General features: G+C 39.8%; 3 protein-coding genes across 5 annotated transcripts; 2 read left to right on the forward strand and 1 right to left on the reverse strand.

Moving 5' to 3' along the window:
• The first annotated feature begins 4,451 nt into the window (after positions 1-4,451).
• Positions 4,452-9,594, forward strand: polh (polymerase (DNA directed), eta). Its single transcript, XM_031756972.2, has 10 exons — positions 4,452-4,782; positions 5,900-6,034; positions 6,221-6,453; positions 6,583-6,761; positions 6,842-6,945; positions 7,039-7,158; positions 7,402-7,525; positions 7,596-7,661; positions 8,172-8,344; positions 8,451-9,594. The coding sequence occupies exons 1-10, from the start codon at positions 4,646-4,648 to the stop codon at positions 9,409-9,411; spliced, it is 2,232 nt and encodes a 743-aa protein (XP_031612832.2). The 5' UTR covers positions 4,452-4,645; the 3' UTR covers positions 9,412-9,594.
• A 1,556-nt stretch (positions 9,595-11,150) lies between these two features.
• gtpbp2a (GTP binding protein 2a) lies at positions 11,151-21,543 on the reverse strand. 2 transcript variants are annotated; one of them, XM_031756982.2, is made up of 12 exons: positions 21,113-21,543; positions 20,085-20,111; positions 19,572-19,756; positions 19,360-19,468; positions 19,072-19,269; positions 18,660-18,834; positions 15,473-15,692; positions 15,206-15,341; positions 14,897-14,955; positions 14,627-14,798; positions 14,320-14,484; positions 11,151-13,187 (listed from the first exon to the last, which is right to left on the reverse strand). In XM_031756982.2, the coding sequence occupies exons 1-12, from the start codon at positions 21,305-21,307 to the stop codon at positions 13,026-13,028; spliced, it is 1,803 nt and encodes a 600-aa protein (XP_031612842.2). In that variant the 5' UTR covers positions 21,308-21,543; the 3' UTR covers positions 11,151-13,025. The 2 variants fall into 2 exon arrangements, with proteins under 2 accessions (XP_031612842.2, XP_039477660.1); XM_039621726.1 differs by lacking the exon at positions 21,113-21,543 and adding an exon at positions 20,681-21,020.
• A 159-nt stretch (positions 21,544-21,702) lies between these two features.
• Positions 21,703-25,466, forward strand: LOC116333623 (otoraplin). 2 transcript variants are annotated; one of them, XM_031756869.2, is made up of 4 exons: positions 21,703-24,434; positions 24,516-24,655; positions 24,918-25,010; positions 25,147-25,466. In XM_031756869.2, the coding sequence occupies exons 1-4, from the start codon at positions 24,320-24,322 to the stop codon at positions 25,168-25,170; spliced, it is 372 nt and encodes a 123-aa protein (XP_031612729.2). In that variant the 5' UTR covers positions 21,703-24,319; the 3' UTR covers positions 25,171-25,466. The 2 variants fall into 2 exon arrangements, with proteins under 2 accessions (XP_031612729.2, XP_031612722.2); XM_031756862.2 differs by having other exon boundaries at positions 21,708-24,434; positions 24,918-25,028.
• The last annotated feature ends 2,349 nt before the right edge of the window (positions 25,467-27,815 follow it).

The following is a 27,815-nucleotide window of genomic DNA, read 5'->3' on the forward strand; positions in this document are numbered from 1 at the left end:
GTTACAGGAACGATCAGTAGCTGTAGGATGAGGACAGATGTGAGAATCGTCATCTTAATGGAATTGGAAGATAAAGGTAGATGAGGATAAAACTGACATGCTTTTTTCAAACAACAGAAACCAATTCTAAAACTGAACAAGATGAATACTTTTCCAGGAGCAAATTTGATCTTTAGTTTTTGTTTTGTTTTGTTCTGTTTTGTCTAATACTGGGGATATGCAAATTGTTAAAAGTGATAGATCTCTTGTATCCATCCTCCAGGCTTCCAGCATCAGCTTCCAGCCTGGAGGATGGATACAAGAGGATGATTTGTATGATTGAGGTTGTTGGCTGGGCTCTATTTGGTTCAATGTTTGTAAGGGAGGAGGAATGTTGGCGAGTGGTTGAAAGTGTCCTTGTGAAGTTCCTTGGATCAAAGAATGAATAAATTACACCCATTCATACCTCTCGGATAATGTTTTTATTTTTATTTCAAACTTACCAAATTATTCACAGGTTATTTTTTAAGGGGCTTATGTCAAGGCAGATGAAAATCAGTCACTTGGATTTTTTGAATTTTGAAAGTGATCAAAGCCAAATAAAATCAGTGTGGTAAAAAGGTCATTTGACTGTTTACAGCCATTCTTTTCACATCATAAGACCATCATAAGATAAGTTGCATTGCTCCAGTGCCCCACCACTGCCTGAAGCTTAATTTCTCTCATTTGTTAAACCTTTGTGGTGCCATTTTTATGATAATTTGCCAACTTATGAAAACAGAAAGGTTATGTTAATATCTTACTTGTATTGGTGTGCAGTGCAGTCGTACCGGTTGAAGTAACTTCATGAACTATTATGTGCACTGGCATCTGTAAGTCTCCAATAGCACACCAATACCAGCCGCTGCTCTCTGATCTCAGATTGCTCATAGTCACAGTGAAATGATTAGGGACACTCGCATTTATTTTCACAGCTGTTCCATCTATTGATCCATCTTGATGGTGCTCTGCCACCTGGCTGTAGCTCAGGTGGCAGAGCAGGTCAGCCACTAATCAGAAGGTCGGTGGTTCGATCCCAGGCTGCCTCCTGGCTGCATGCCAAATATCCTTGGGCAAGATACTAACCCCATGTTTGCCTACTGGTGGTGGTCAGAGGGCCCGGTGGCGCCAGTGTCCGGCAGCCTCGCCTCTGTCAGTGCGCCCCAGGGCAGCTGTGGCTACAATGTAGCTTGCCATTGCCAGTGTGTGAATGGGTGAATGACTGAATGTAGTGTAAAGCGCTTTGGGGTCCTTAGGGACTGAGTAAAGCGCTATACAAATGCAGGCCATTTACCATTTGATTGGTTACAGCTGCTGCCCAGTCTACACTACATTACTCCCTTTTCTACTGGATAGTTATAGCAGCACACAGCAGTCATACTTTCTCCTTCAAAACCTACAATTTCCTGTTGGGTTACATTTAGACTTTTCATACCTTGAAGGGAAAAAAAGAACAGCCATTAGCCATTTTTTCTACCAGGTCGTTCACTGAAATGTCTTGTTTAAAACATCAACGAGGAATTTAAAACCCTGAAATAAGAGAGTTTACTGTACCTGTGCTGACAGACAGATGAAAATATTGCTTATCATCTCTTTCATTGCACACCTGAAATACTTGTTGACTGTGAGATCATTATTAATAGTCACAGTAAAGATTCTTTGGTTTGTATCATTCGAGATGGAAAACTTTCATGATGTTTTCATTTGGCTTGTTTTAATTTCTTGAGAGCAAACTAACCACCAGTATCCATTACACAAGTATTTCACATGATTTCTGCAGAGTGGCTCATATTGACATGGGATAGAGACAGAGCCCAGTTTCTTCACTGACACTTTTTTCATTGTAATAATTCCACAGTGAATTCCTAACAAATTAAAAGAAAATAGTTAATGCGAGTTAATACCTTAAAATGTCCCCTGTATCACTTTTAAAATTCAGAATCATGGCCTAACAGTAAAATATTAAACACAATATTAAACGCTGATGATGAACCACTAGTGACTCATCTCTTTAGGTTAAATATTTACCAGCTCGAGGCTTATCTTACTTACCCAGCAATCCAGTGAGCAATAGGTGATAAATATATAGAAGAACCATGTTGGTACAGCTGCTGTGAGTGAGTGACTCCTTTCACTATCACAGGGAAAATTTCAACCTGGATTGCTTCCTCATTTTATTTATATTTTTGACAGTGTTTCTCTATTCAGGGCTTTTACAATTGACTGCAATTCACCCAAAACTATCAAAAGTATATTTCATAATTTGCATAATTTATAAGTCACATGTTAGTTAAACATTGTTCAAAACCTCTCACGGGTTACTGTGAGGAATAAACTAGTTTGTCTGACTTTTTGAAATCTAATAACATTTTATTATTATTTATTATTTTAACAATACAATGAGACAAATGAATAGATAATGATTTTAATGAGGATTCCCATTTGAGAGCTATTGGATCAAACCTGTTTTGATAGTTACAATAGCCCATAACTACATCTGTTGGAATTTATCTAAATATATTCATTTCTGAAATTTATTAGTAGATCATTTGTGTTGTTTCACTATATATGTTTATTTTTATGTCAGTCATTAGAAGAAGAGGTGGACTTATTCACCCATGGTCTCTTACTGAGTTCTGTAGTTCTACCTCTTACTGGAGCACTCTGTAGACTGCCATGCAATAACTCTGTCCTCAGCAATCAGATCTTAACAATCTTGGGTACATCTGCCCTCAGAAAGAGACTGAAGTAACTCCAACTAGTTCTTCAGCATTCTTGAAGCCAAACACCTTCTTTACTTGCCACTGTTGCATGAACTATACTCTTCATTTTTGTTGTTTCTGCAAAAAGGTCTTCTTTCATCTTACTTAAAGATAGCCCACAGATTCATAAAATGTTTACTGTGGCTTTTAGAATATAGAGAAGTATAGAGAAGGCCAGAAGAAGTTGTGCTGTTCCTTTGTGCATCTAGAGAAAGGTCCGAAGAGGGGAACTGTAGCATCGCATGAGAAAGTGCAGAGGGTTAGTAAGGAGGAAGCTAATGCAGCTATGAAAAGGATGAAGACTGGAAAGGCAGTTGGTCCATTGGATAGACCTGTGGAAGTATGGAGATGTTTAGGAGAGAGGGCAGTGGACTTATTCACCATATTGTTTTCCTACACCTTGGACAGTGAGAGGATGCCTGGGCGCTGATGAAAAAGGAATGTAAAAAAGGAGTTTACTGGTACCAATTTTCAAGAATAAGGGGCAGAGTTAGGTTAAGAAGATGTAGTGTAGATGGCAAAGTATAGAGAATGTCAGGAGTTGCACTGGTGGTCACTAAAGGGAGAAGGCGAAAAAGAAAGACTGAAGCTTTTAAAATACTTCAAAATTACACTATTAATACATTGCATTTTCCATATTTTGCAAGTGTTTTATCACTATCCTTAATGACTAAATGCCCTTCCACCCTGACTTTACTATATTATATTATGGATGCCCTTGTATACACCCCCACAGTGTTTCTTGTAACTTACACATTGTGTATATAGTGTTTGTATATATTGATGTTTTTGCAACTTGTCACTTTCTTGCACTTTTGTGGTCTTGCTAGCTAATTTCGCTGTGCAGGCAACTGTTTGGCCGTTTATCAATGCCCAAGTACGCGAGTACGTACTCGCGTGCTCGGTGAGTACGTACCCGCCGAGAACGCACGGGAGTACGTACCCGCCGAGAACGCGAGCACGGACTCGTTGGCCGTTTCTCAATTCTCAAGTACGCGAGCACGGACTCGTGATTTGTACAGTCGGAACACCAGCGTACGTGATGATGTCACAGGTCCGGAGTTTTACTGCCGTCCCTCTTAATGTAACTGTGAGTAACATGTTATGAAGCTTAACTTTAATCACAGCCAAACCGGTTTACTCAGGAACAAATAACACACTGAAATAAACCAAACATTAACATTTAGAAGTGATCTACGTGACTTATATATCATTTTTAACCTCAGTAGTGAAACCTCTATTAATAAAAATAGTGTACATGTACATACGTGTACATACCTTAATAAAAACAAGCAGGTGAGATGTTAGAACGCTTTTATTTCTATTCTAGTGGACACTCAATACTATAGACAGCTGCTGGGGTTTCTTTAACCTGAGTAGTGAGAAGACCGTGAGCGGGGGGGGGGGGCGATGTGCCGGGAGTCCGCTGTTGAGTTTTGGACGAAATGCATTCTGGGATATATAGCTGTCCCAAGTCTACACCGATGCATGCTCGATAAAATGGGCGGATCGAGAACACATCCGGGACTTTTTCGCGTTCTCGGCGTGATGCGTACTTCGAATTGGAACAGTACTTGGTCTCCGACTGATGACGTATCACGAGTACACGAGAACGCAAGTACGCACAAGTACGCATATTGATAAACGCCCTTTTTCTTCAATGGTGACGACATTAGCGAGGGACTTCTTCGTCGACTGTTGATGACGTATTCATGTAACCCTCGAAATGCAAAGCGATCGGTGTGTATTTTGGCGGTCCGTTCAAGTCCACCGAACTTTCAGTTCTGATGACAGCTGTGAATTAACAGCCTCGCCAAGAAGCGGACATATATCTTAACACCACCGATAGATTTTCATCGTTAACAATGGAGTACGGGAAGGAGAGGGTGGTGGCGTTAGTAGACATGGACTGCTTTTACGTGCAGGTGGAGCAGAGGCTGAATCCAGCTCTGAGGAATACTACCTGTGTGGTGGCCCAGTACAAGACGTGGAAAGGAGGCAGGTGAGTTTCTGACACAGAGATGCTGTTTTTGTGATCGACGCAATTGAAACACCTAGCCGAGCTGCAGTTACGAAAACATTTTTTTCTGGTGTTCCTTACGCTGTTATGCATACACTCAGTGGACAGTTTTTTAGGTACATCCTGTTCGTACTCCTACCTGCAGAACTGCCTTAATTCTTTGTTGCATAGAGTCAACAGGTTGATGTAAAAGCCAAACGTCGAGTGCAGTGAACTCACTGGCATGTTCAAGAAGCCAGTTTGAAATGATTTGAGGTTTGTGACCTGGTGTGTTATCCTGCTGGATAGCCATCAGAACATGGTTATACTGTAGCCATAAAGGGATGGACATGGTAGGCCGTGGTGTTTAAACAATGCTCAGTTTGTACTAAGGGGCACAAACTGTGCTAAGAAAATATCCCCCACAACATTACACCACCACCTCCACCAGCCTGAATCTGAACTCATCAGACCAGGGAACATTGTCCTATAAGTCCTCTCAGTCCTCTCTTGTCTAATTTTGGTGAGCCCATCTGAACTGTAGCTTTAGTTTCCTGTTTTTTAGCTGACAGAAATGGCACCTGCTGTGGTCTTCCGTGGCTGTAGCCCATCTGCTTCAAGGTTCATCGTTTTTTGTGTTTAAAAATGCTTTTTTTTGCATAACTTAGTTGAGTGGTTATTTGAATTTGAGTTCCTGTTGCCTTCCTATCAGCGTGAAGCAGTCTAGTCTTTGACCTCTTAGTTGCACAAGGCACTTTCACCCAGAAAACTGCTGGTTTATTTTCTCTTTCTCAGACCATTCTCTGTAAACCATAGAGTTGGTGTTAGGGGAGAAAATGCCAGTAGATCAGCAGATTTTGAAATAATGAAATACTGGATCAAACAAAATGGTGACTAGATTACAGAGAATTTAAACATTCCCCTCTCTTTTTGTAACCCACTGGTGAATTCGTTCCCAGGACTCCGTGTGTTCAGTTGCATTGACCATTTGAATTGATGTCTCTGTGTTGGCAACTCACCCGCCTTCATGTCCCACAGATAACCGCTTTGACACCTTCTAAAATGTTTTCACACTTTATGATTGTTTTGTGATCCTTGACTAAATGTTATTGTTTCTTAGTATTATAGCTGTGAGCTACGAGGCCAGGGCCCATGGTGTCACCAGGAACATGTGGGTGGATGATGCAAAAAAACTGTGCCCAGACCTCCAGGTGGCACGAGTGCGTGAGTCTCATGGCAAGGCAGACTTGACAAAGTAAGTGCTGCTGCTGATGTACATCCCCAGAGACTTCCTCTTTTTAATTGGATCAACATTAAATCTTTGGATCAACACTCGATCAACATTAAGTCTTTAATTAAATTTACGATTATTTTTTAAATTGCCTTAAATTCTTGTGGCCAAAGCTGTACTGCAAATAACTTCTTTCTGTCCCCTTTGTAGTTACAGAGAGGCGAGCGTGGAGGTGATTGAGGTCATGTCTCGCTTTGCTGTGATTGAGAGAGCTAGCATTGATGAGGCCTACATGGATTTGACTGCCGCTGTCCAGCAGCGACTGAAAAATATGACTGACAAACAAATCGAACCTTCGCTCTTGAGGACTACCTACATCCAGGGGTACCCGCAAAGTTCACCTGCAGCTGAAGAATCTGCAGAGGATACTGTGCTGGATAAAGGTAGGCTGTAAGCTAACTTCAGTTACCCAATGAGTTGTTTCTGCAGTTGATACAGAAAGCTGTCGAAAAATAACAGCTAAAAAACAATGGCAGGCTGTATCCTCCTAACAACATCATGTTTGTGCTCAGAGGAACAGCGATCCAGAGGTCTCCAGCAGTGGCTGGAATCTTTAACGTTCCCGTCAGTGGGTGAGCAGAGCTCTGCAGAACTGCAGCTAACTGTTGGAGCACTGATTGTTGAGGAAATGAGAGCAGCTGTGGAGAAACACACAGGTTTCCGCTGTTCTGCAGGAATATCACACAATAAGGTAGGATAAACTCCTATTTAATAGTCTAAGAGCGGTAACTGTGTTTGCAGAGATAATCATTTACCGCTCACTTTTCCAAGGTATTGGCTAAACTAGCCTGTGGTCTGAACAAGCCCAACAGACAAACTGTTCTTCCTCTGGACTCTGTGACAGAACTTTTCAGCAGTCTCCCCATTGGCAAGATGTAAGTTTAGTTATGTCATCGCTTACATTGACAGAGTGGCAGCAAAAACTTCAAATTAAACCCTGTGTTCTTGTATTATTTATTTCCCTGCAGCCGTAACCTGGGGGGTAAGCTGGGAACTTCAATCACAGAAACTCTGGGAATAGAGAACATGGGCGATCTCACTCGCTTCTCTAAGGCTCAGTTGGAGCAGCACTTTGGAGAAAAAACAGGGTGAGAGAGCCAGAAATGCCTTTAAACACTGTCATTTTGATAATGGTGACATAACTTGCTTAAGAAAATAATCACATGGTGTTATTAAAGTAATAACAAGTAGTTTTGCACTTTTAAACTTCCTTAAACATTTCTGAACTTCTGAACTTGAACTTCTGCTTCAGAAAAGAAACTTTGTAATTTTGGAAACCCTTCAGTACTACAGGGACCTTAAACTTTATCCTGCTTCCTTGTTTAATGTAGTCAGTGGCTGTATGACTTGTGCCGGGGGATTGATTTTGAAGCTGTGAAACCAAGACAGCTTCCAAAGTCCATTGGCTGCAGTAAAAACTTTCCTGGGAAGACATCGCTGGCTACTAAAGAGCAGGTAGAGCCAATGTTTCTGTGCTCTTTAACTGTGTTCCACAAGCATTTTTAAAGTATTTGTATTTGTGCAGGTACAGTACTGGCTTCATCAACTGGCTCTTGAGTTAGAGGAGAGGCTGACCAAGGACAGAGAAGTGGTAAGACACAATACTTGGTTGTGTAATTTAGTTCTTTTCCCTCATTAAACCATCTTTTCTTCAGTCGGGTTTCACATTAGTGTCAAGGCCCGGATGTACTGTCTACATCGGCTGTCTCTCACCCCTTACCCACCCCTGTTGCTTGTCATGTGTTTCTTTGGTGTATTAAGAGTTTTTTTCATGTGCTATGTGCAGAGGTGTTTTTTTTCTGTTCTCAAACTGATCTCCCTGTTGGAGCTCAGTCTGGGGGGAGTTATTTTTTTCTCCTTATCTTTCCTCGTGTGGTGCTTTTTCCATGTTATACCTCTCTGACCTGTCTTCCCCATGTGATGTTTGTGTAATGTATGTATGGTCGGAGGGTAAGATGGCGCCGCCATTGCGTGCAATAGGTCGGCAGCCTTATGAAATTTCCCCCTTGTGGGACTAATAAAGGTATATCAATCAATCAATCAATCAATCAAATCCTGTAAATGCAACTATTTTCAGCTCAGTTCCTTTAATTTCTTCTAGAACGGTCGAGTGGCTAAAATGCTGACAGTTGGTGTACGTCAGCTTGGTGATAAGAGGATGAGCAGCTTCTCTAGATGTTGTGCTTTAGTGCGCTACGAGGCGACCAAAATATCCAGCGACACCTTTGCCATTATCAAGAGTCTGAACACAGCAGGAAACCATCAGGCTGCATGGTAATTAGAACAGGATACTGCAGAGGTTTTAAAGTAATTTGCCAAAGGGATGTTCTGTGATTTATTTATTTATTTTTGTTTAAACTGTCTTCCATCATGTCCCCAGGACTCCACCCCTCAGCATGTTATACCTCTCAGCTAGTAAATTCAGTGATGTTTCATCAGCGGGGGGGATTGCTGGCTTTCTTTCCAGTGATAGCACTTCAACGCAGCCACCCCGTGAACCAAAACATGTCTCCCCGTGTAAACAAACTGGCTCCATCCAGTCCTTTTTTCAAAAGGCAGCTGAGAAACAAAAACAGAAGGTTAGAAAAGAGGAGGAGGAGGAGGAGGATGATGATGATGATGATGAAGAGGATTCTGGTACACACTGCAATGAAGGTCTCCCAGCTTCCTCGCTTCACAATACTTCTATTTCTGATAGTCAGTTGAAGTCAGACACCGTCTGTCCTGCTTCCTCTTTTACACCTGTTTCTCAGTCCAAAATTGGTTCATCCAGCCCCCACACAGGCATTTCCTCTTTCTTTCACAAGAGGACCATTGAAAAAAGCCTTCAGGTTTCAGGGTCAGCACTGAACAAGCCTGAAAACGGACAAATGCCGAGTCCCGTTGATGAGGAAGACACCAAAGACATTGTTGCTGTGGCATCAGGTTTGGAGTCAAAAGTCAGCTCAGAGAATGCATCTCATGAGTCGGCAAGTGAGGAGTTAAGGAATGAACTGGACATTGATGTGGAGTCAAATCACCCTCCTCCCACTGTGGCCAGTGAAGATCTGATGAGCTGTGAACGCTGTGGTCAGGAGGTGTTAGCGTGGGAAATGCCAGAACACAATGACTATCATTTTGCTCTGGACCTCCAACAGTCTTTCTCTTCAGGCACATCAACCATCACTTCCTCTTCTTCTTCCAGTACCACTAGAAATCCTCTCAGAGCAGCAGGCGCAGGCACAGCCCACTCCTCTCGGGGCAAGACCAAAACAAGAGGCCAGTCGGGACCAGCACCGAAAAGACCCCGCTCCCAAAGTGCAAGCTCGGGCACTCTGGATTCATTCTTCAAGAAAAACTGAAGATCTTCTGCAGAACCGCAGTTTTAAATTAAACTCAAACGTAGTTCTGATTATGTGCATTTTTAAAAATATTGTTTGTTTGCAAAGCCATATCATAAAACAGTACATTAAGACTTTTTGTTTCTGCTTTCAATGTTGAAGTTGGGTGATGATAACAATGTGTATAAAAAAATCAAAAAATCATATTTATTTGATTTATTTAATTTATACCTTTTTAATGATAAATAAAAAGACAATCTTATTAAGAAACATTTTTTTAAAGCAGAGTGTATTAAAGATTCTTTTTACTCATCCTAGTAACATGCATTATGCTGTAGTATTTTGACTTACCAGCAGATGGCAGTAGTTAGTTGAATATAGAGCAGAAATCCTCATTCGATCGTCAGTATGAAGTGTTCTTGTAAGAAAGGGAGAGGGGCACATGATTATGATTTGTAAGACAAGAAGGTATGAAGTATTTGAAATACTCGTGGTGTCAATGAGTTTTCCAAACACAACTAAGTATACTTACATAGAAGACATCTTTGCTAATCACAAACCACACACCCTTGTGAGCAAGCCTATCAGGTTTCTATGAGAACAAATGTGACAAAAGTAGCCCTGAACCTGTCATCCTTTATCACAAGGATATTGCTAACTTAATAAGTGTAAATTTATATTGCCATAGCCGAGCTCACAGCCTACATCATGGACTGGGACAAGACGAGGTGATAACTTATAAAATAATGTAGCGGAGGGCAGATTGGAATGTTATAAAAGATAAATCAGAAGGTCAATAATGTAGCAGCTCCTCTGGCTCAAAATCCATAACAATTCATAGGTTATTGTCTGTGAAATGACACATCTGACCCTGACCCGGAGCAGAATTTGGTTGAAGATCTATTCGGTGATTGTGTCTGAGTTTCACTAAAATCTGAACAATACCCTCAGAGGAAGGATTCTTATTCAGTTTGGACACATGCCTGACTATGACATAAGCTCACTGGCCCTTCAGCTGGATGAGCTAATAAGTATCAGCTGGATTAATTGAATTAAAGCAAAGGGTGTGTGTGATCTTGGTGTCACTGTAAAACAACAAAACGAAAATCCCCAATAAGCAAACATTTCCATAATAAGTTTTAATGATATTATAATTTAAGCAATGTTTAAGGCTTTGGCTCACAATGGAGGCTTTTTCCAACCGTTAAGTCTATTTTAGGTGCCTAAATTAGGTGAGTAATATAAAGTGTTATAGAAAAAAGCAAAAACATAAATACACTAAGTATGTGGTAGTTCATGGTTCTGTGTTTGTGGTTGTCCAGGTAGGGAGCTGACGTATAACAGGGGTCGCTACAGCAGAGGGCCTGTCAGTTGCCAAATTACAGTTTTTGTATTATTGTATTTCTTAGAATTTTTTTTTCCTGTTACAGCTTTAATGGCATAAATTACGGACAACCCAATGGCTTGTTCAACCTTTGACATGATTGCCACTCCAAAGAGTGCAATTGCAGCATAAATAGATGAGTCATCCTCTTCATGTTTTCTGCAGTGGTGAACTTATTGTCCTGTAGAGCCATTGATAGACCTGAATGGCTAAATTATGCTTGCACTTTCTTGCATCAGCTGGAGAGCAGGATAGGAGGGGCCAAACCAGGAAACAAACTATTGTGAAGGAAGTCATGACCTATTCACATAGGATATATCGTTTAAAACACTGCAATGTCACATTTTACTTAGAAAAAACACTGTTAAACAGCTGCTAAAGTGACAATAAAACTTTTATTCATGTACATCATAATACACGAATTGGATCTGTACATAAATATTGCATTTCACCCAGAAAATGATCAAAATACATGTTGAATTAAAAGGAAAACTGACATCAAAGGATTTCCAAAGAGTGAAAATAAGCTGGTGTTAAGAATAAGACTGAAAAATCTTTGAATGAACTGTAAAATCCAGAACTACTACAAATCTATAAAAATCTTCTGAGATGCGGTAAAACAAATTTTAACACCTGAACTCTTTATAAATGCTATAAAATATTTTGGTTGAAATGCATTCTTAGCTTACCTGTCTTTGCCTGCACACACACTGTGCATCAATGATGTCGGTGCAAAAAACAATACAAACTTTGAATGCGTGTATAAGTCACGTCAACATGCAATAAAAAGACAGATGGTGAGGCCAACAGCAGCCGTGAACAGAGCAGTAATTAACGTTCACTTATTACATTTTTTTTCCTCTAAATATCAAAAGCTGTTTCCAATAATAGCACCAACTTCATTTTTTGTTTTACTAAGTTATAAAACAATGGGCTGTGATGGAAGGCTTCTTGAATAGGAGTTCCATCAGGCACTATGCTAAACCCCTTCGAGTTCGTGACATCAGTAACTTAAGTGAAGAGACAACATCAAGTACCTTTAACATAATTGCTCTTAAATAAAGCTGCATCAGTAGGCAGTTCCACATACTAATGTGTAATCATACGCATCGCTTTGGGAGGATCTGGAGTATCTGTTTTTCATCACGTCTCCTTTCGACCCAAATTAGCAACAGAACATCCCACTGGAGTCGTTCTGTGAAAGTGGAATGCTGTCTAATACAATATCTACACTGACCTGAGTAACTAAAGCACTTGAAAGACAGGCAGCAAGATCATTATCATCTTACCGCCCTATTGTGAGGCATTACTTGTGAATTAAAGAAAAAACAGTTCTCACTGACAAATGTGACAGTTAAAAAGTAATTGCCAATGTGAGTTATCCTGGCAGACTGACATACAAACTGGGCCATGTTCTAGCTTTTCATACCACACAATGCTCTCCACCACCTTCATAAAAGTGATGAAACAACAAAGCTCAAAGCAAGACAATGAAGCTTCTGACCTGCTCTGTCTCACAACTACAAATGCACTCACTGCTTTTGCTTTTGTCTCACACAGCAGTTACTAAGACAAGGAGATGATTTAAGAGCATATAAAGGTTTGTAATTGTCAGTCAGGCACTTTGCACAGACACTGCGCTGTGAGGCGGTGATACTTGCGCCTTGTGTTACACTGGTGTTAAATCATTTCATACCTGCAACTGTTGAGTTTGTAAACAGTTACCTGGCACAGGTATATCATCGCTGGCGTTTATACCTCAGTGCAAATGTGCATGTGAGCATATTGTTGAAGTGTGTATTAACAGTGCATTTAGGTGTAAACTGCGTGAGCAGCACCTCGTTGTAAAGGCCAGAATGTAATTTTCTAGTTGCCAGCGAACAGTGTGTTGAGTTCTCTCTAACTCACTTTGGTAGATGATGCTTGGTCAATGTGTTGTAGATATGGATGAAAGGTTTCTCATCAGTGCCAAGAAAAGCAACACTTTTTAAGCCTCGACAACACAAAGCAGATGGAAAATATCAGCAGGTACTGAAAAGGCTCTAAGGAACAAAAAGTAAGAAGGTGACAAGGCTTTGGAACATGGTGAGACAACAGAATCGTGCAAAAAGGTTTTTACTGTGAAGGGAAATTGGCAGTGTGGCCTTTGGAGAAACCAGGAGATGGTTTTTAAAGCACTCTGTTTTGAGGTGGGACGGTGTTTGGTTCTGTGGTTGCCTGATGAACGTTAGGCCTCATCCTCATCTTGTCTTTAGGATGGCTGGTACTGGGCGATAGGAAGCAGCTTGGTGACGAGCCCGATACCTTTGGTTACCCCCTCTCTGAAGAGAACCTTTGCTCCCACCTTCAGATATTCTGGATGCTTGATGAACTTGAAGAGAACCACCGCTTTCTCTCCCGTCCTCAGCTCCTCCTGTCATAGAGTGGTGTAGCACGAGAACAGGAATCAAACAAAGGCAGGATTATTAATGAGACAGGTGATCTGGGCCAAATACAGCAGCAGAAAAAAAGCTTTAGTGGCACTAAATTAGAAAGTAACCTGTGGGTTGTTCTTTTAAAAAAACAAAAGATGAGTGTTTCTGTGTATATATAATTGCACTTTTTAATTTGCAGATTTAATTTTAAAATAAATCAGTGGAATAGTGACACCAAGATTAAGATTAAAGGGCACACCCTCAACAAACAAATAAAATAGCTCTGTAGTGCCAATAGAGTCCTTAAAAAAATCCCAGAAAGGCTTTGTTATAATTCTGGATTGTATCAAAATTCTTGGTTTCTCTTGTTTTGAATCACTGTTGTATCATTTCAGAGCAGACGCTAAACAGAATAGTTTTTTGGATTCCTGGTTTGAAAGACTGATAATGTGGGAAAACCAAGATACACCTACTCAGAGCCTTTCTCATCTTTCAAGTACTGTTGTATCTGGCAATAAATTGCTTGTAGCTAGCAGAAGGAAGTACTTCTGTTGTAAAAGGGAGGAGCAACTGTGCTCACCATGAAAGAAATGGATTATGTTCAACACGACAAATCTGAACACCCGTCTGATGATTTAACACCACTGCTCACCAGCCATTACACACTGTTGATAAACCACGCAGCCAGTGACAAACATAGATTTATTGATGAGTGTGTCTCCTGCCTTGAAAACACCTTTTTTTTAAAATTTCTGTGTGTTACTGAGAGCATTTTACAGTCAAAGAACAGGGTTTTAGGATCCAAAGGTTCTTTCTGAGATGACTGCTCTATTAAAACAATGCAGGTGTCATCTAGACAATGCAGGAAAAATTGGTTATCCTAATATTGCTACTCAAATATACAAATTTACAACCATCTACTTGAAAAAAAAAAGAGTCACACTTTAAGCTAAGATGCATTATCATTTGCATTAAACAATATATCCAACTGTGTTATTTATTTTGGTCTGGCTTCTTTCCAAGTTACTGTGACAGCAGTTATTCAAAAAAAATACACAAATTAAGAAGAAACCAAATGTAAGAACAGTCTGAGATTTTACGCTGAAGTATTAGCTCAGCGGATGGACCAACCTTGCCATACACTGCTTCCACTGTTGCGGTCTGTCTCACATTGCCAATGTGCACAGTAACCTGGAAGCCCTTGTGGAAGGTCTTGGCATGGAAAAGCAGGACAATCTCAGCCTCAAACATCCAGCAGATGGTAGGATCCATCTCTGGGCTCACCATCACCATGCCCTGTAAGTGGAAAACATATGGATGGTGTACATACATAGTTCAGATTTGTATGAAAACATTGATTTCAAATTCCAAGTTTCTTTTACTGTAATTTACATTAACCTATAGATAGATATATGATTAACTAAGCTCTGAGTCTGACCTTGCGTAACAGTGAGCGGTCAAAGTTGCCCAGAGCAAGTGTAGCAGCCTGGCCCGCCCTGAGTACCCTGCATGCCGAGCGGTTCCTTTGGATGCTGCCTACGGTCAACTGGTGGAACTGACCCGAGTCTGTGGGCCCTACTACAAGATGATCCCCTTCACGGCAAATACCACTGTAAGACCAGAGAGAATAACGAGTCAGAGGGATTTCTGGGTTAAAAACAAAAAACCCACTTAACCTGTAATGAAACAATAATTTCAACATACTGACCTGTATAGAGTACCTCCAACCACTGTCCCCACCTCTGGAACTGTGTAGATCTCATCCACCTGCAATGATGCACATGGCTGTCATTCAGATCAAAATAATCTGTGTATTTACACTGTGCATTTGGAAGACAGTAGCTCACAGCCAGAAGATCATTTTGCATGGACAGACAAACTTTATTTCATTTTAATATTGTAGAGTCTGTAACTTACAATAGAAAGCGCCTTGAGGCGACAGTTGCTGGAAACTAACGCTCTATAAATAAAATCAAATTGAATTGAACTGAACTGAATTGAATTATTTCAGACTGACCTGAAACTCTGTTAGCTGCTGCATTAGTTCCTCCTGCTCCTTGCTGTTGCTCAGAGGAGGGATGATGTTAAAGAAAACTTTAAGCAAATCTAGACTCTCTCCAGAAACACTGGACAAGGTGAAGATTGGTGTGATGCTGTGAGAGAGAGTTTCAGGACAAAATAAAAACTATTATTTTCCAGTTTTTATTTACAGTATTCATTATAGAAGGAGTGCAAACTTAACTGCATGTTATTAAATGGAAAACTGCACTTGTGTGTTTCATACCTTGGTGACTGGGCAAACTGCTGTGCTGCTGTGACAGCATCATCTGTACTGCTTACAACCATGGGCACCTTGTTGCAGCCTGGCTGCTTCAAGACGCGCTCCAACTGCCGCACCGTGCGCTCAACAGTGGCCCGTGTGCAGAGGTCCACTTTACTGATAACAATGAAGATGGGAACCTTCAGTGCCATGGCAAGGCCAAGATGCTCCCGTGTTGTACCAGCTGGAAAAGAGTGAGAAGGAGAGGAAGAAAGAAAGAGGATTTACCTGGGATTTTACATTGCTTATATCTTGCCTACCACTTGTTCACCAAAAATAGCTTTCACAAGCGAGCAGACAAAGGCAATGTTTATTTAATGTCATGTTTTCAGAAGGGATGAAGTCTTCCTAAACACACGTAAATACTATTGCCTAAGCTAAATCCAACCTATAAACCTCCGACTGTTGACTCGGTAATCCAAATAAGACTTTGCAAGAAATTTAAAAAGATACGCCAATTCAAACAGGGGATTTATTCTTTGTACAAACACAACAGCTGCCCTCTGAGTCTCAAACACCTATTGCTTATCATAAGAGTGCTTATCTATAAACCCAGACTTAATGTGAATCAAAGACTATATATACAGATACACATACCACAATAAAAGACTGTTATGTCATTAGAGAAACAGTTTGAGGATAGGACTGATTCAAAGTGTTCAAACATATACTGTAACTATGTCTCTGATGTGTTTCCACGAGTGCCAAATAGCAGCTCTTCTAAACAAAGTGACTTCTCATGTTCTCTTAATTTTGGTCTCAAGAAGATTCACATTTAAAAGAAACACAAACAAACTGAGTTTTGAAAAAAAAATTGAGGTGAGGTGAATGTGTCACAGTGCAGTAAAAAGTAAAGCAGAACTAAATGACGCAAGATGATTACTCGCCCTTTGGCTTCTTAGCTAGTTAGAACCCAAGAGAAGCCCTATGCATTACACTGATCCATTACGCTGTTTCATAATTAAAGCTGTAGTTCTTGGGTTGCAGACGGCATGTCCCTTCCTATCTAAATTCTTGACCCCATTTTCCCTGCATGTCCTTTTTTAGAACAGACACCCACATAAACACAGCAGCGCCTACACTGCATTAATAAAGGTTATTTAAGTATAAACAAATATACATTTCCGAACTTAATTTATCCATGACCTTCTTATGAAAAAAATGGATTGTACTTCAATGTGTTTTTAATTATTTTGCTAAAAATCAGGAATAAATGTATTATCCTGTTGTTACAAATTATTTAAATTACCTTTTTTTTTTTTTACTGAGTGCAGTTATTCTTTTGATGCTGACAGTGTTATTAGTTATTTACTCAAAGATAGACAAACCATTGCAGAACAGTGTAAATAAACAAGGAGTACAGATAGGACTTTCTGAAGCATTTAATTATACTCTGACTGTACCAATAAACCATTTAGTATTTTTTAATATTTTAATAATCAATTATGTTTTTGTGTTAGCACTAAAACTAACTGGTTATGAAATTGCAGTATTTCAATTTAATACTGTTTAGAAATAAACAGCCTCGGAAAATAACACAGACTTATGTTTGGCATGGAATCAGTCAACTCATATAATCAAAATAAGCTTAAAAAGCAGTTCAACCCTGGAAGAAGACACAAATCCCATCAGGGATGTGTCAGGAAAGGCATCCAACATAAAAACACTGCTAAATCAAACAGGCAGAGCTAACTGCTGTGGCAACCCCTTGTGAATAAGAGAGCAGCTGAAAATATCTTTTTTTTTAATTGGCTCTGTAATGTCATGGTTTACATATTGGCCTTAAAGTGAAAGATCTCTGGTTCGCTCCCAGGAAGTGACACAAAGCCCTTTGGGGCTGTGTCAGGAAATCTGGCATAAAATCTACCAAACGAAACACGTGAAACAACCCCTTGTGAGTAAGGGAGAAGCCAAGAGTACAGCCATGCATTAACAGCAGATGCATATAGCTCATCCAATAACTCCAGCCGGATGTGAGCTACAGCACTTAATGACTAACATCTCAAAGGCTCAGGTTTCCTATACAGGCTTCAGTGCAGCTTGCGAAAGGAAAACAAAACTACAGCTTTCTTAATAACAATATATTACTTTGGTGTATTGCACAGAGGACTGTTTCCAGATGGTCTCTTGCCTTGAGCAAAGGGTTCTTATCTGTGTTCACTTGCAGTTTCCACAGTCATCTGGAGGGGCTGATACACACTGAAATGCTGTGTGTCACAATGGGTGAATGGTCTAAGGGTGTGCCACCTGGTATTGTTGGTGTAAATCCCAAACGGCTTTGTCATGCAACACTTTTAATAGGAAATCATTTGAACAATATCAAAATATTTTCAGCTCTAACAGCAAACATAATCAAACAGTATGTTTATAAATGTAAAACAGAAAGCTGTTTAGGCTGACCAACCAGTCTCAGCGGCTCAGGTTTCCAAGTAGGTCCTTCCTGGATACAAGCTTCCTGCACTCAATGTCAGCTAATGCTATCATAAAAATGTCGGGGTTGAGCACATTATACAATAACACATTACCTATAAATAGAACAAGATGTGAAACATAATACTGAAGTAAGGTTTAGTGATTTCATTTTTACAGAAGAATAAAAATACAGGAAGAACTTGGGTAAAGCTGGACTGTGAAAATCTGATTTGCATCACAACAATATGCAAATCAGCATGTTTCTTTTGCCTTTGGAAGAGTGTAGCACCTGATCAGTTTATTTGAATTCTCTTCTTATCTTTGGTTATATGGTAAAAACACATGTCAAGCCTTAACCCCACTGAAAAGGCCAAATGCTTGCAAGACTTGAGAAAACCTCTTGTGACTGTCAAGTGCAATGCTGAAATACACACTAGCTTTGCAAGAGCGCAGTACTACCCCCAGTGGGTCAAAGCACTCTGCCCTGAAATTATGATATCTGAGATATTTTGGGACTTACACTGCCAAGCAAAGATGAGGGTTGGTTTATTACATAACCTCAGCTATCACATGTCAGCAAAGTGCCAAGCCATAACTGTGCACTACAGTGTGGGGGTATGGTGTACACAAACATGGGCTCTCTCTCAACAAGAACAGCAAACTGCATCACTATCTTGCAGAACAACGGTTACATTTGAATAGAACTTGGAGAAAATTAAATAATTTACTTAATACTCACCAATTCCAGTATTCGCACTGACCACAAGCATTGCAAAATCTGGACAGTAACTGGTGAGGCCAAAGATGGTGGTTTTCAGGTACTTGTGGTGACCTGCCAGATCAATGAATGTGATCATTTTAGAGGCACTCTCACAAATCTCCTCTGCTGTCCGAGACTCGCTGTAATTCACAACCTAAAAAAAGAAAGAAAAAAACAGAAGAAAACCCCCAAAATTAGCTATCAGTTACTAACATTTCATGCAGATGGAGTAGTTTAATATATGTCAGAATAGGAATCTGTAGTAAAACATCCAAAATTGTAAAAATTATGATATAATGGATGTATTTACTTTTTGCTACTTATCACAACTGGTGTAAGAGTACATAAATAAGGTGTAATATATATTATTTGATAGAGGACGTTTTCTCACCTCTCCTTTGCTGTTAAAGCCAAGAATCTCAAAGCTAATGCTCGAAGTGCGTCCAGTCTGAATTTCATGTAGATGTCTGAAAAGGTTGAGCCTCGCTCTTCCCCGTCCATTGTCCAGCTCACCTTGTGTCAAAACACCCAAAAGAGTGGACTTGCCCGAGTCCACATTGCCCAGTACAGCTACTCGTAGGTCTAAGAACTAAAGAGGAAAACACAACACCAAAATGAGTTAAAAATGCCCAAGAATTTAAACATCCAGAGATATCCATGTGCAGGTAGCCACACTAACCTGCTGGTCATCTGGCACTTTGCGAATGAGAACTTCAGCAATCTTACGAGGCACATCAGAGTCATAGTCCACCTCTCGCTCTCTTAAAATTGCGATGTCCGCTCCAACTCTGTCATGAAAAACAAACAGTTCTTTGTGTTTCGGTAGATGAGGTAAACTACAACAGCAGAATAACTATCAGTCAGTAAACGGAATAAAAATACTGGACTTACTTCTCTGCAAGCCGATGGAGCGTTTTTAGTGAAGCCCTCATTTCCTCCTCTGATAGTCCCACCAGCATGCCATTGTCCTCGACACCTATTTGATAGACAGCTTCACCTCGGCCCTCCTGCAGTCGCCATTTCATTTGTGTTGCTAGGTGCTCAAAGCGGTATTGTGTGGGGTTTACTAGCTTGAGCTATTCAAGAAAAGAAATTACAAATTAGTACTCAACACAAACCTATTTTGGACATAAACAAATGATTACTGTAGGACCAAGGCAATAAAAAAAGCTCTATATTGAGAAGAAGCAGCTGTCCAGATACTACAAATGCTCTAGGTTATCCACAGTGGTGTTATATTTCAATGGAAAGACTGCCCCTATATGTTTACACATACTGCATACTGATAAATAACATCCACATAGCAAGAAGTGACCTCTATATAAATCAGTTTTATGGTTTTATGTAAAGCATTTTAGCTTTCTGAACAAAACAAAGCCTTTCCATCACAGCTAATTTGCTTACCTTGTACTCTATATTTCCCTCTTCGGCCTAAGAGACAGGGAGTAAAACAAAGAGAGACAGAAAAGAAACAACAGCTGTAAAACTGTAGAGAAGACAACAGACTATTGATTTGTTTAAAGAGAAAAAGAAAAGCAGTTTGACTGAATGTGCAGTCAGTGTTCTCTATGAATAGGCAGTCACTGAGAGCTATACAAACAGGCTAACCGCTTGCTTAGCCTTACACAGCTACTTAATATGTTATTAGACATTACATACACATGCTTAAAAGTCGAAATCAATACATTTAAGGTAAACCAAGTCACGAAAATAAGGTCAAATATCTGTCATGCAATCACTTATGACAGGGGACCTAGTTATATTCAGTGATCAGCTGACAGCAATTTTATACTGGACAGTTTATGATCATGAAAGGTTAAAGTACAGTTTAGGATTAAGGTTCACGTTTAAAAAACACAGCTGGTGGGTAATGACAACACACAGAGGTCACTGTAAAATAATAACTAACTAACTAAATAAATAAAATACATGTCAAAAAAAAAAAGTTTAAGTATTGTGTAGTAACACAGTCCTTGGCTGAGTCAATGTCAGACACTCACAGTATCACTATCTTGAGGTCGGCCGGCTGAGCTGTGCACCCGCCCCCTATTTACAAACACAGCTGTTCCTCTTTTGCTAGCTAGCAAAATACTTGCAATTTTTAATCAAGCAACTTTCAATTAACACACGTTAGGCTTATTTCTGCAAAACTACTGTAAATAGAAAGTCGTAAGCCAACAGCAAACGTAAAACCTCTACGCTTGAAATGGTACCATTCATTTTCTTTGTACCGACTAGCTACGTGTCACTGCAGGTTCAAAGACAAGTCAATAGTGGGGAAGCTAACCGTCGAAACAGGAAATACAATGACAAACCTACGAGTAGCGTTACAACATACAAAAATCTATTTGCTTACTCTTAGTGACAGGCTTTCCAGTGAAAGGGAAATATTAGCTCGAAATAGCTAATTGTGCGCGTATTTTTAGCCTTACCTCCGGAGGTAGATACGGGGTGTTATTGCTTGGTTTGAAGTTGCGGGATAATCGAGCTTTTGCTTTCTTGCTCTTTGCAGAGGCTTTTTTGGGGGCTACCCCATAGCCATTCCCAGGCTTGCCGCTGGACACACCACCAGATCCAGAGCTGTGTCCGTTTCCTGAGCCAAATAACTCCGATACCCGCGCATCCATCGGCTACTTTGGGACCTAACTTGTTAGCTTACAACTACTTAGACAGATTCTGATGCTATATAAATAATATATACCTCGGGCCAGGCATTGGGGTGCTTGTAATTACCCCGATAATGGCAGTGTGCAGCCCCCAAAATAAAAATAAAGCACTACCCTCCCCCCAAACTCCGCGAACTGAACAATAACAGCACCGGCCGAGACTACGGCTTTGAGTTTACAGTATGCTTGCGTCACAGCCAAATGCCAATGGTGCGTTTGTTTTAAATAACTGCGTAGCGCGAGGGAGAGGCTCATTTTGTTTTCCTGTTTACTCACATTGCATGTAAGTTTAAACCCCACCCGCCTACATCTAGACGTAAACATACTCGGTTTTCAGTGGTTTGCATCAGATGAAGGAAATAAGTACGTACATGTCCAGCTTGTTTACAAAGTTGATGACGTCTAAAATATATCACCAGGAATGTTACCTACATGCCAACGCCCTTGAGGCTTTATTACCTCAAGTTTTGTATTTGTATGGCATTTCTGTGAAGATTCAGCTTCATTATTTCAGCTGCTAAGAAAGAAAACCTACTTTGCAACACCGACGTTATAATTACTAACAATTACTATCTAGTCAGGTAAACTGAAAGTGGTTTGTTGAATTGATACCGAGCAAGCAGGGAAAAACAACTGAGGGAATTGTAAAATGTTGTGATTTCTTGACCATAAGTTAGACAAGATGCGTTGAAAATACAGCTCTTATATATAAAATCCTCGGGAACACAGTGCGTGAAAGGACAACATTGAACTTTTCAAATAGATTACTATTTGAAAATTTAAACTTGATTGGGCTTTGTTATATTTGCAATCGAAATATATTTCAACCAGAACCTCATGACCGTCAAGCACATTTATCTTCAACGTTGTAATCACTTTAGGTACTTACATCTTAAATTGGTGATTTTGTCATTCTTGTACTGCTAAGATTAAGGGATTTATTTCTTTACACGTCATATACGCAAGGTTTTTCAATTCATGTCTGGCTGTAAGCTGTTTCACAGACAGTTCATGGAAAGACCCGATTTTACACAATAGTTTGTAATTTTGTTTGACCTATATTTTTTGCAGCCGCTTTAGCGACACCCAAAGGAAATGATGTGTAAGCTAAACATTTTACAAACTCGATATGAATCACAATGCTGTGCAAAAGTCTTGTTACCCTTTGTTTCTTTATATTTTGCTAGTAAAGTGGGAACTAGGTGCAGCCTTTTATTGAAATATGTGCAAACATAAATGCAAACAGAGTTTGCAAGGTAAAAATTTTTTTATAAGTCTAACAAGCTTGAAAGACAATATTATGGCCGCTTTATTCTTCAGCATGATGATGAGCTCTGCCGTAGCAAGGTTTCTTGCAGTTTCTTTAAGTAGTCTTCAGGAATAGTTCCCCAGGACATTATAAGCTCTCCTTTTGGATGTTGGCTGCCTTTCATTCTCTTCGCTATCAAAATGATCCCACACTGCTTCAGTAATGTTATAGTCTAGGCCAATCCATGACTGATAGTGTGTGAGTGTGTGTGTGTGTGTGTTTTTATCCAGGCATTTTCAGTGTGTTTTGGATCGTTGCCAAAACTAAGCGATTGCAAATCTGACACTTCAGAAATGGCATTGCATGATGGATCTGATGGTACTTTTCTACAATCATAACTGCAACAATTCTAAGAAGACACTAACACTAACAGAACCGCTGCTGTTTCACAGGTGGCTGTAGGCACTCACTGTTGTATGTCTAACCTGACCTCCCTCCTACATAGTGATGATGATCTTGTGTAATATGGAGTACTTCAGCATTTTCTATCTGTTTCCCTTTCTTAAGCATGTAAGCATGTTTCCTTTTTAAACAGCCACACTTCCACTGATGATTCCTAATTGATGATTAGGCTTCAGTGAATAGTAGATGGATCAACTGAAGGCCCAGATATACGTCTCAGGTCCCGTGTCAAGTCTCTGGTGGATCTTATTCTGTTTATTAAAGGAGAGCATGATTTTTAGATACTGTTCAACTGCTATAGACAGGTTTGTAGGCTGCTTCTTGTTTTGTTCCCCACTTGTCCAATTTCCTCAAATGTTTTAATGGACACACTGCACACTTTGCCAAGGTACAGCGAGATTTTAGCTAATAGCACCTTAGGAATTGCCTTATTGGTGCAAAAATACTATTTTATACCTGTCAAACTGTGTTATCTTGTGCATTATGCTGGAATTCAGTTAAAGACATGGGAACAATTGATGTGTTTTGGCAACAGGCTGCTACTAAAGACACAATTTAAAATAGATTCTTTGCAAAGTTGTCTGTTATGTGTAGACTCAACACTGGTTCATTCTATGAGTTAAGTAAAAATGTTTTGCTTCAGTGATTCATAGGTCAGTGAAAGTAGTCAGGTGCAACAACTGGACAGAAAATGAGTCAGCAGCCAATGTTCAAAGAAAAACTTTGAAAGGCCTACAAAAAAACTAAAGAACTACTCCTCAAGACCACTTAAAAAAATTACAACAAAGTCTGGCTCCTTGGAAGCAACATTTAAAGGGATGAGTGGTAGCATAAGACTTTTGAACAGTACTTTATTTGCATATTTATTGAAGTTGGTTTATGGTTAAATCGATTTGATAAATCTTAAAGCTGGTTGACTGTAAAGAAATATAGCTTTTAAAGGCCTTTACTGCTTACAAATGTGTTTTTTTGTAGAGTGCAACACTTACAGTTTACAGCAAACGTTCTTTCTGCAAAGAGGCTGAGAATTGAGAAAAGTCAGCCAACTCCCCTGATGGAAATGAATACTTACAGAGTTTGGAATTTCTGAAACTCGACACTGATTGGTTAGTCGATGTGTGATGAAGGGGCTCAGCCCATTCTGTCCTGGCTGAGAGAAGTGTTTGTGATTTTTATAGTCTTAAGTTCCATCAAACATCTGCATTCACATCCGGACGTACACACACTCACAACAGTCGGTTGTTCTTGGTCTTTTGGCGAGGATGGGTTATCCACTGGTGATTCTGTTGTGTGTGGGACTGCTACACCAGACCACGAGGGCTGTCCTCATGGATAAACTAGCAGACCAGAAGATTTGCGGAGATGCAGAGTGCTCATGTAAGTCTGAGCATTAAAGAATCAACAGTAAATGCTTATGTTTCACATTCTTCTTTTTTATTTTTTTCTGTGCTGTATTAGATGTTCTCTCCATGGCCACAATCTTGGATGACTTCATATCTCCTGACTGCCGATTCCTCAACCTCAGAAAGGGTCAGGTGGTTTATGTGTACTCCAAACTCATTGCAGCAGAGGGCGCTGGAGTCTTCTGGTCTGGAAGCGTATGTGCAGATTTTGTACACTATTTAATGGCACTGTACACTTGAGTTGTGAAAGACAGAAGATGTGCAACAGCTGTGGTAAACAAACACAAACTTCCTGGCTTTTCTGACAAGAAAAGACATTTGGTTGCATATCAGAGTCCACTGTATCTGAAACGAGCAGGCTTTTCATTATGTCAAGTTTTGTAAGAAAGGTTATGCATAATGAATATAGAGTGTGGTGCATGCTAATTTGCTGGAGTTATATTATTTTTGCTGGCAGATTTACAGTGAGCGGTACGTGGACCAGATGGGCGTCATTGGATACTTCCCTGCAACTGTGGTGAAGGAGACACAGAGGTTTACAGAAAACACAGTTAAGATCCAAACAACTGTTAGTAGTTTGAATTCTTTTATGCAACATTTTTTTTAAATGAATGAATACTTTTTTTCTCATTCCATGTTAGGAAGTAGAAGGTGGTAGTAAGCCTCATGTTTTGCTTGTCTTTCAGGACATGGACTTCTACTGCGATTAAGGGACTGAAACCTCTTGCTTTTCAACTCTTTCTGTTAGTAACTCTGGCATTTATAAAGGACAAAGCATGCAGACATTTAGTCAATGAGTCTTTTTGTCTATATCATTCCAACATTTTGATTATATAAATATATAAAAGTTAAAGAAATGAGTTTTCCAGACACCTTTTTTATGATTTTTCTTGACTAGTAATTGCAATCATATTGTACTTGTCTTTGTTACACATCTGAAAACTGGCTTGGAGCTGCTTATGCTGAGAAATAGCTGCTGTGAAAATGATTAAATTCGTTTTCTAAAGCTTATAGTCTTTTTTTTATTGGAGTCAAGGTTTCTTGGTAGTGTTATCAGAGACATCTTATAAAATCCTGACTTTTCATTCATTCTACTATGTTCTTGTCCACTATGTTCTCAAAAGAAATGTCATCTAATAGAATTAATTGTAAAAAAAAAAAAAATGTATCATGACTGGTGTGAAGAGCTCAGGACAGAAGGCCTAATATTCAGATTCTATTTTATATTTTTGTTCATCCTATAGAGAAAAAATGTAAGTATCCAAAGATGATATATGTGACAAAAATACATAAAACACTATTGTAAAGTGTTTTTTTTTTTGGTTTATTTGTCAGGGTATTCTTATTTTACCTGCATTTGAGACAACATGACAGCATGTTTTGATGGAGCAGCAGAAACACAGTGGTAATTTTCAAATAGATGAATGCATTCTCTAAAAATGCACCTGTTTTACTAAAAGCTCTGTTAGATGTTCCATGGTGATTTGAAAAATACCCAGGTCAGACCTCCTTAAAAGCTCACAAAGGCTGCTTATTGCCCTTTCACATTTTATGACTGTTGTCGCTTTTCCAAAAAAAAGAATAGTGCCACGTTTTTTTATACATACAAAATAAAAGTGCTAAAATACCCAAATGATACGATATATGAAATGAGTGCACGTTGTCTTCCAGTCTGTCTCTGTCTGCACTCACCCACCCTCCCACACGCCCACGCAGTTTCTAAAGATCTGTCATGATTAAACATGGCCTGGCATATTGTCGCTGTTAAGACTCTTTCCAAAGGATGATTTAAATCTCCTTTTGATTGGTTTTGAATCATCAGTCTTTTTTTTTCTTTCTGCGTCACAGTACCCACCCAGATAAAGTGCTGAATATAACATCTCAATCAAATCTTCCTTTGTCGTTTCCAACTGTGGATTATCAAAGTCAGACATTTCATTTTGATAAAGGAAGACTCTATGATTTAGTTCATGCATTTCAGAGCTTCTCAAGAAGTCTCTCACATCACTACTTAATGCATAGATTTTTGATACTACTGCAAAATTGTTTATTTCTGTTTGACTGGAGACATTCTTTAGTCAGCTTTACAAGTTTAGGAAATAGGGCTGTCACATATATAATCGATTTAACCCATCACCTTCTCAGCCCAGATCAGTATTAACCTGCTTTAAATGTGCCAGCAGTGAATGTCACTCAGAAAAAACATACCTGGGGCAAGGGTCTGATAGAGCAAGAGAAGAGAAGAGAAGAGAAGAGTGAAACATTTCCTGAAGCAGTTCTGAAAATAATTTCATGTTAGGAAAACAGCATCTGTTTTAATACGTGTTCATATTTGAATGAAATTCTAATCATTGCACAGCATCCACAGAGGAAGTGGATGATGAATTCTGTGATTGTTATTAACAATTGACCTAAAGAGGTGAAAAGCTCTGCGTCTTTTCAGCTGATTGCCAATTGAAGTTGCGAAAGTATTTGTGGAAGCCTATGCAAATCCACAAAATACACAAATCACGGCAAGTTCAGTCAATCCTCTGTCAGACAGCTGTAGCTTTAGGGTGTTACCATGGTGACAGGCAGGGAAACTGTGACAGAAGAGATTGATGTATGTGCATGTTTGTGTGCTTCTTCTGTGTGAGCTAAAGGAGCAGCTGGCAATGGCAAGAAACACTTTTTTCCTCCTCCCACCTTGTATCCCACCCACACCTCTGCGGTCAGCGCCATAGTGCCCCGTGGAGCTTGGAAATCAACAACCTCGGGGCTGGCTGCCAGAGACGTGTGACATTTAAGACCTGATATGCATCTTCCTTTATAATTTTCCAAATATGCCATGGCCAAAAAATGCTTTGCTTGTCTATGTGATCCGGTTGGTGGCGATACATTTTAAAAAAAGAAAGAAATATTAATAAAGAAAGAAAGAAAAAGATAAAAATAGTATATACCATTCCACTCCTTTGAAACAGGAGTCTTGAGTTCGACTCCCGACCAGGGCATTTGTATCCAGTAAGGGTCCCCAGGCTAGACCCCCCATGCTAACCAAGCCTACCTCAGATATGAGCTAAGTGGAAGGAAGGATGCTGGGGGGCTAGTGAGTATCAGTACCACGGTCCAGGATGAGACAATAAACATCCACAAATACATCAAGAAGATGGCCGCAACCAAATACAAGATCCATAGAGGCAGGGGTGTACCACACCAGGCAAGCCCCAGGTGCAGGCTGTGTAAAGATGCCCCTGTGACAATTCAGCACATAGCAGCACATAGGTGCATGATGCTAGCAGGCAGGGCATATATTGAGCGCCATAACCAAGTTGCCGGCAGAATATCTGTGCTGAGTATGGCCTGGAAGTCCCGAGGT

This window comes from Oreochromis aureus, linkage group 13, assembly GCF_013358895.1.
Source record: "Oreochromis aureus strain Israel breed Guangdong linkage group 13, ZZ_aureus, whole genome shotgun sequence".
In the NCBI taxonomy this organism is placed as follows: Eukaryota; Metazoa; Chordata; class Actinopteri; order Cichliformes; family Cichlidae; genus Oreochromis; species Oreochromis aureus.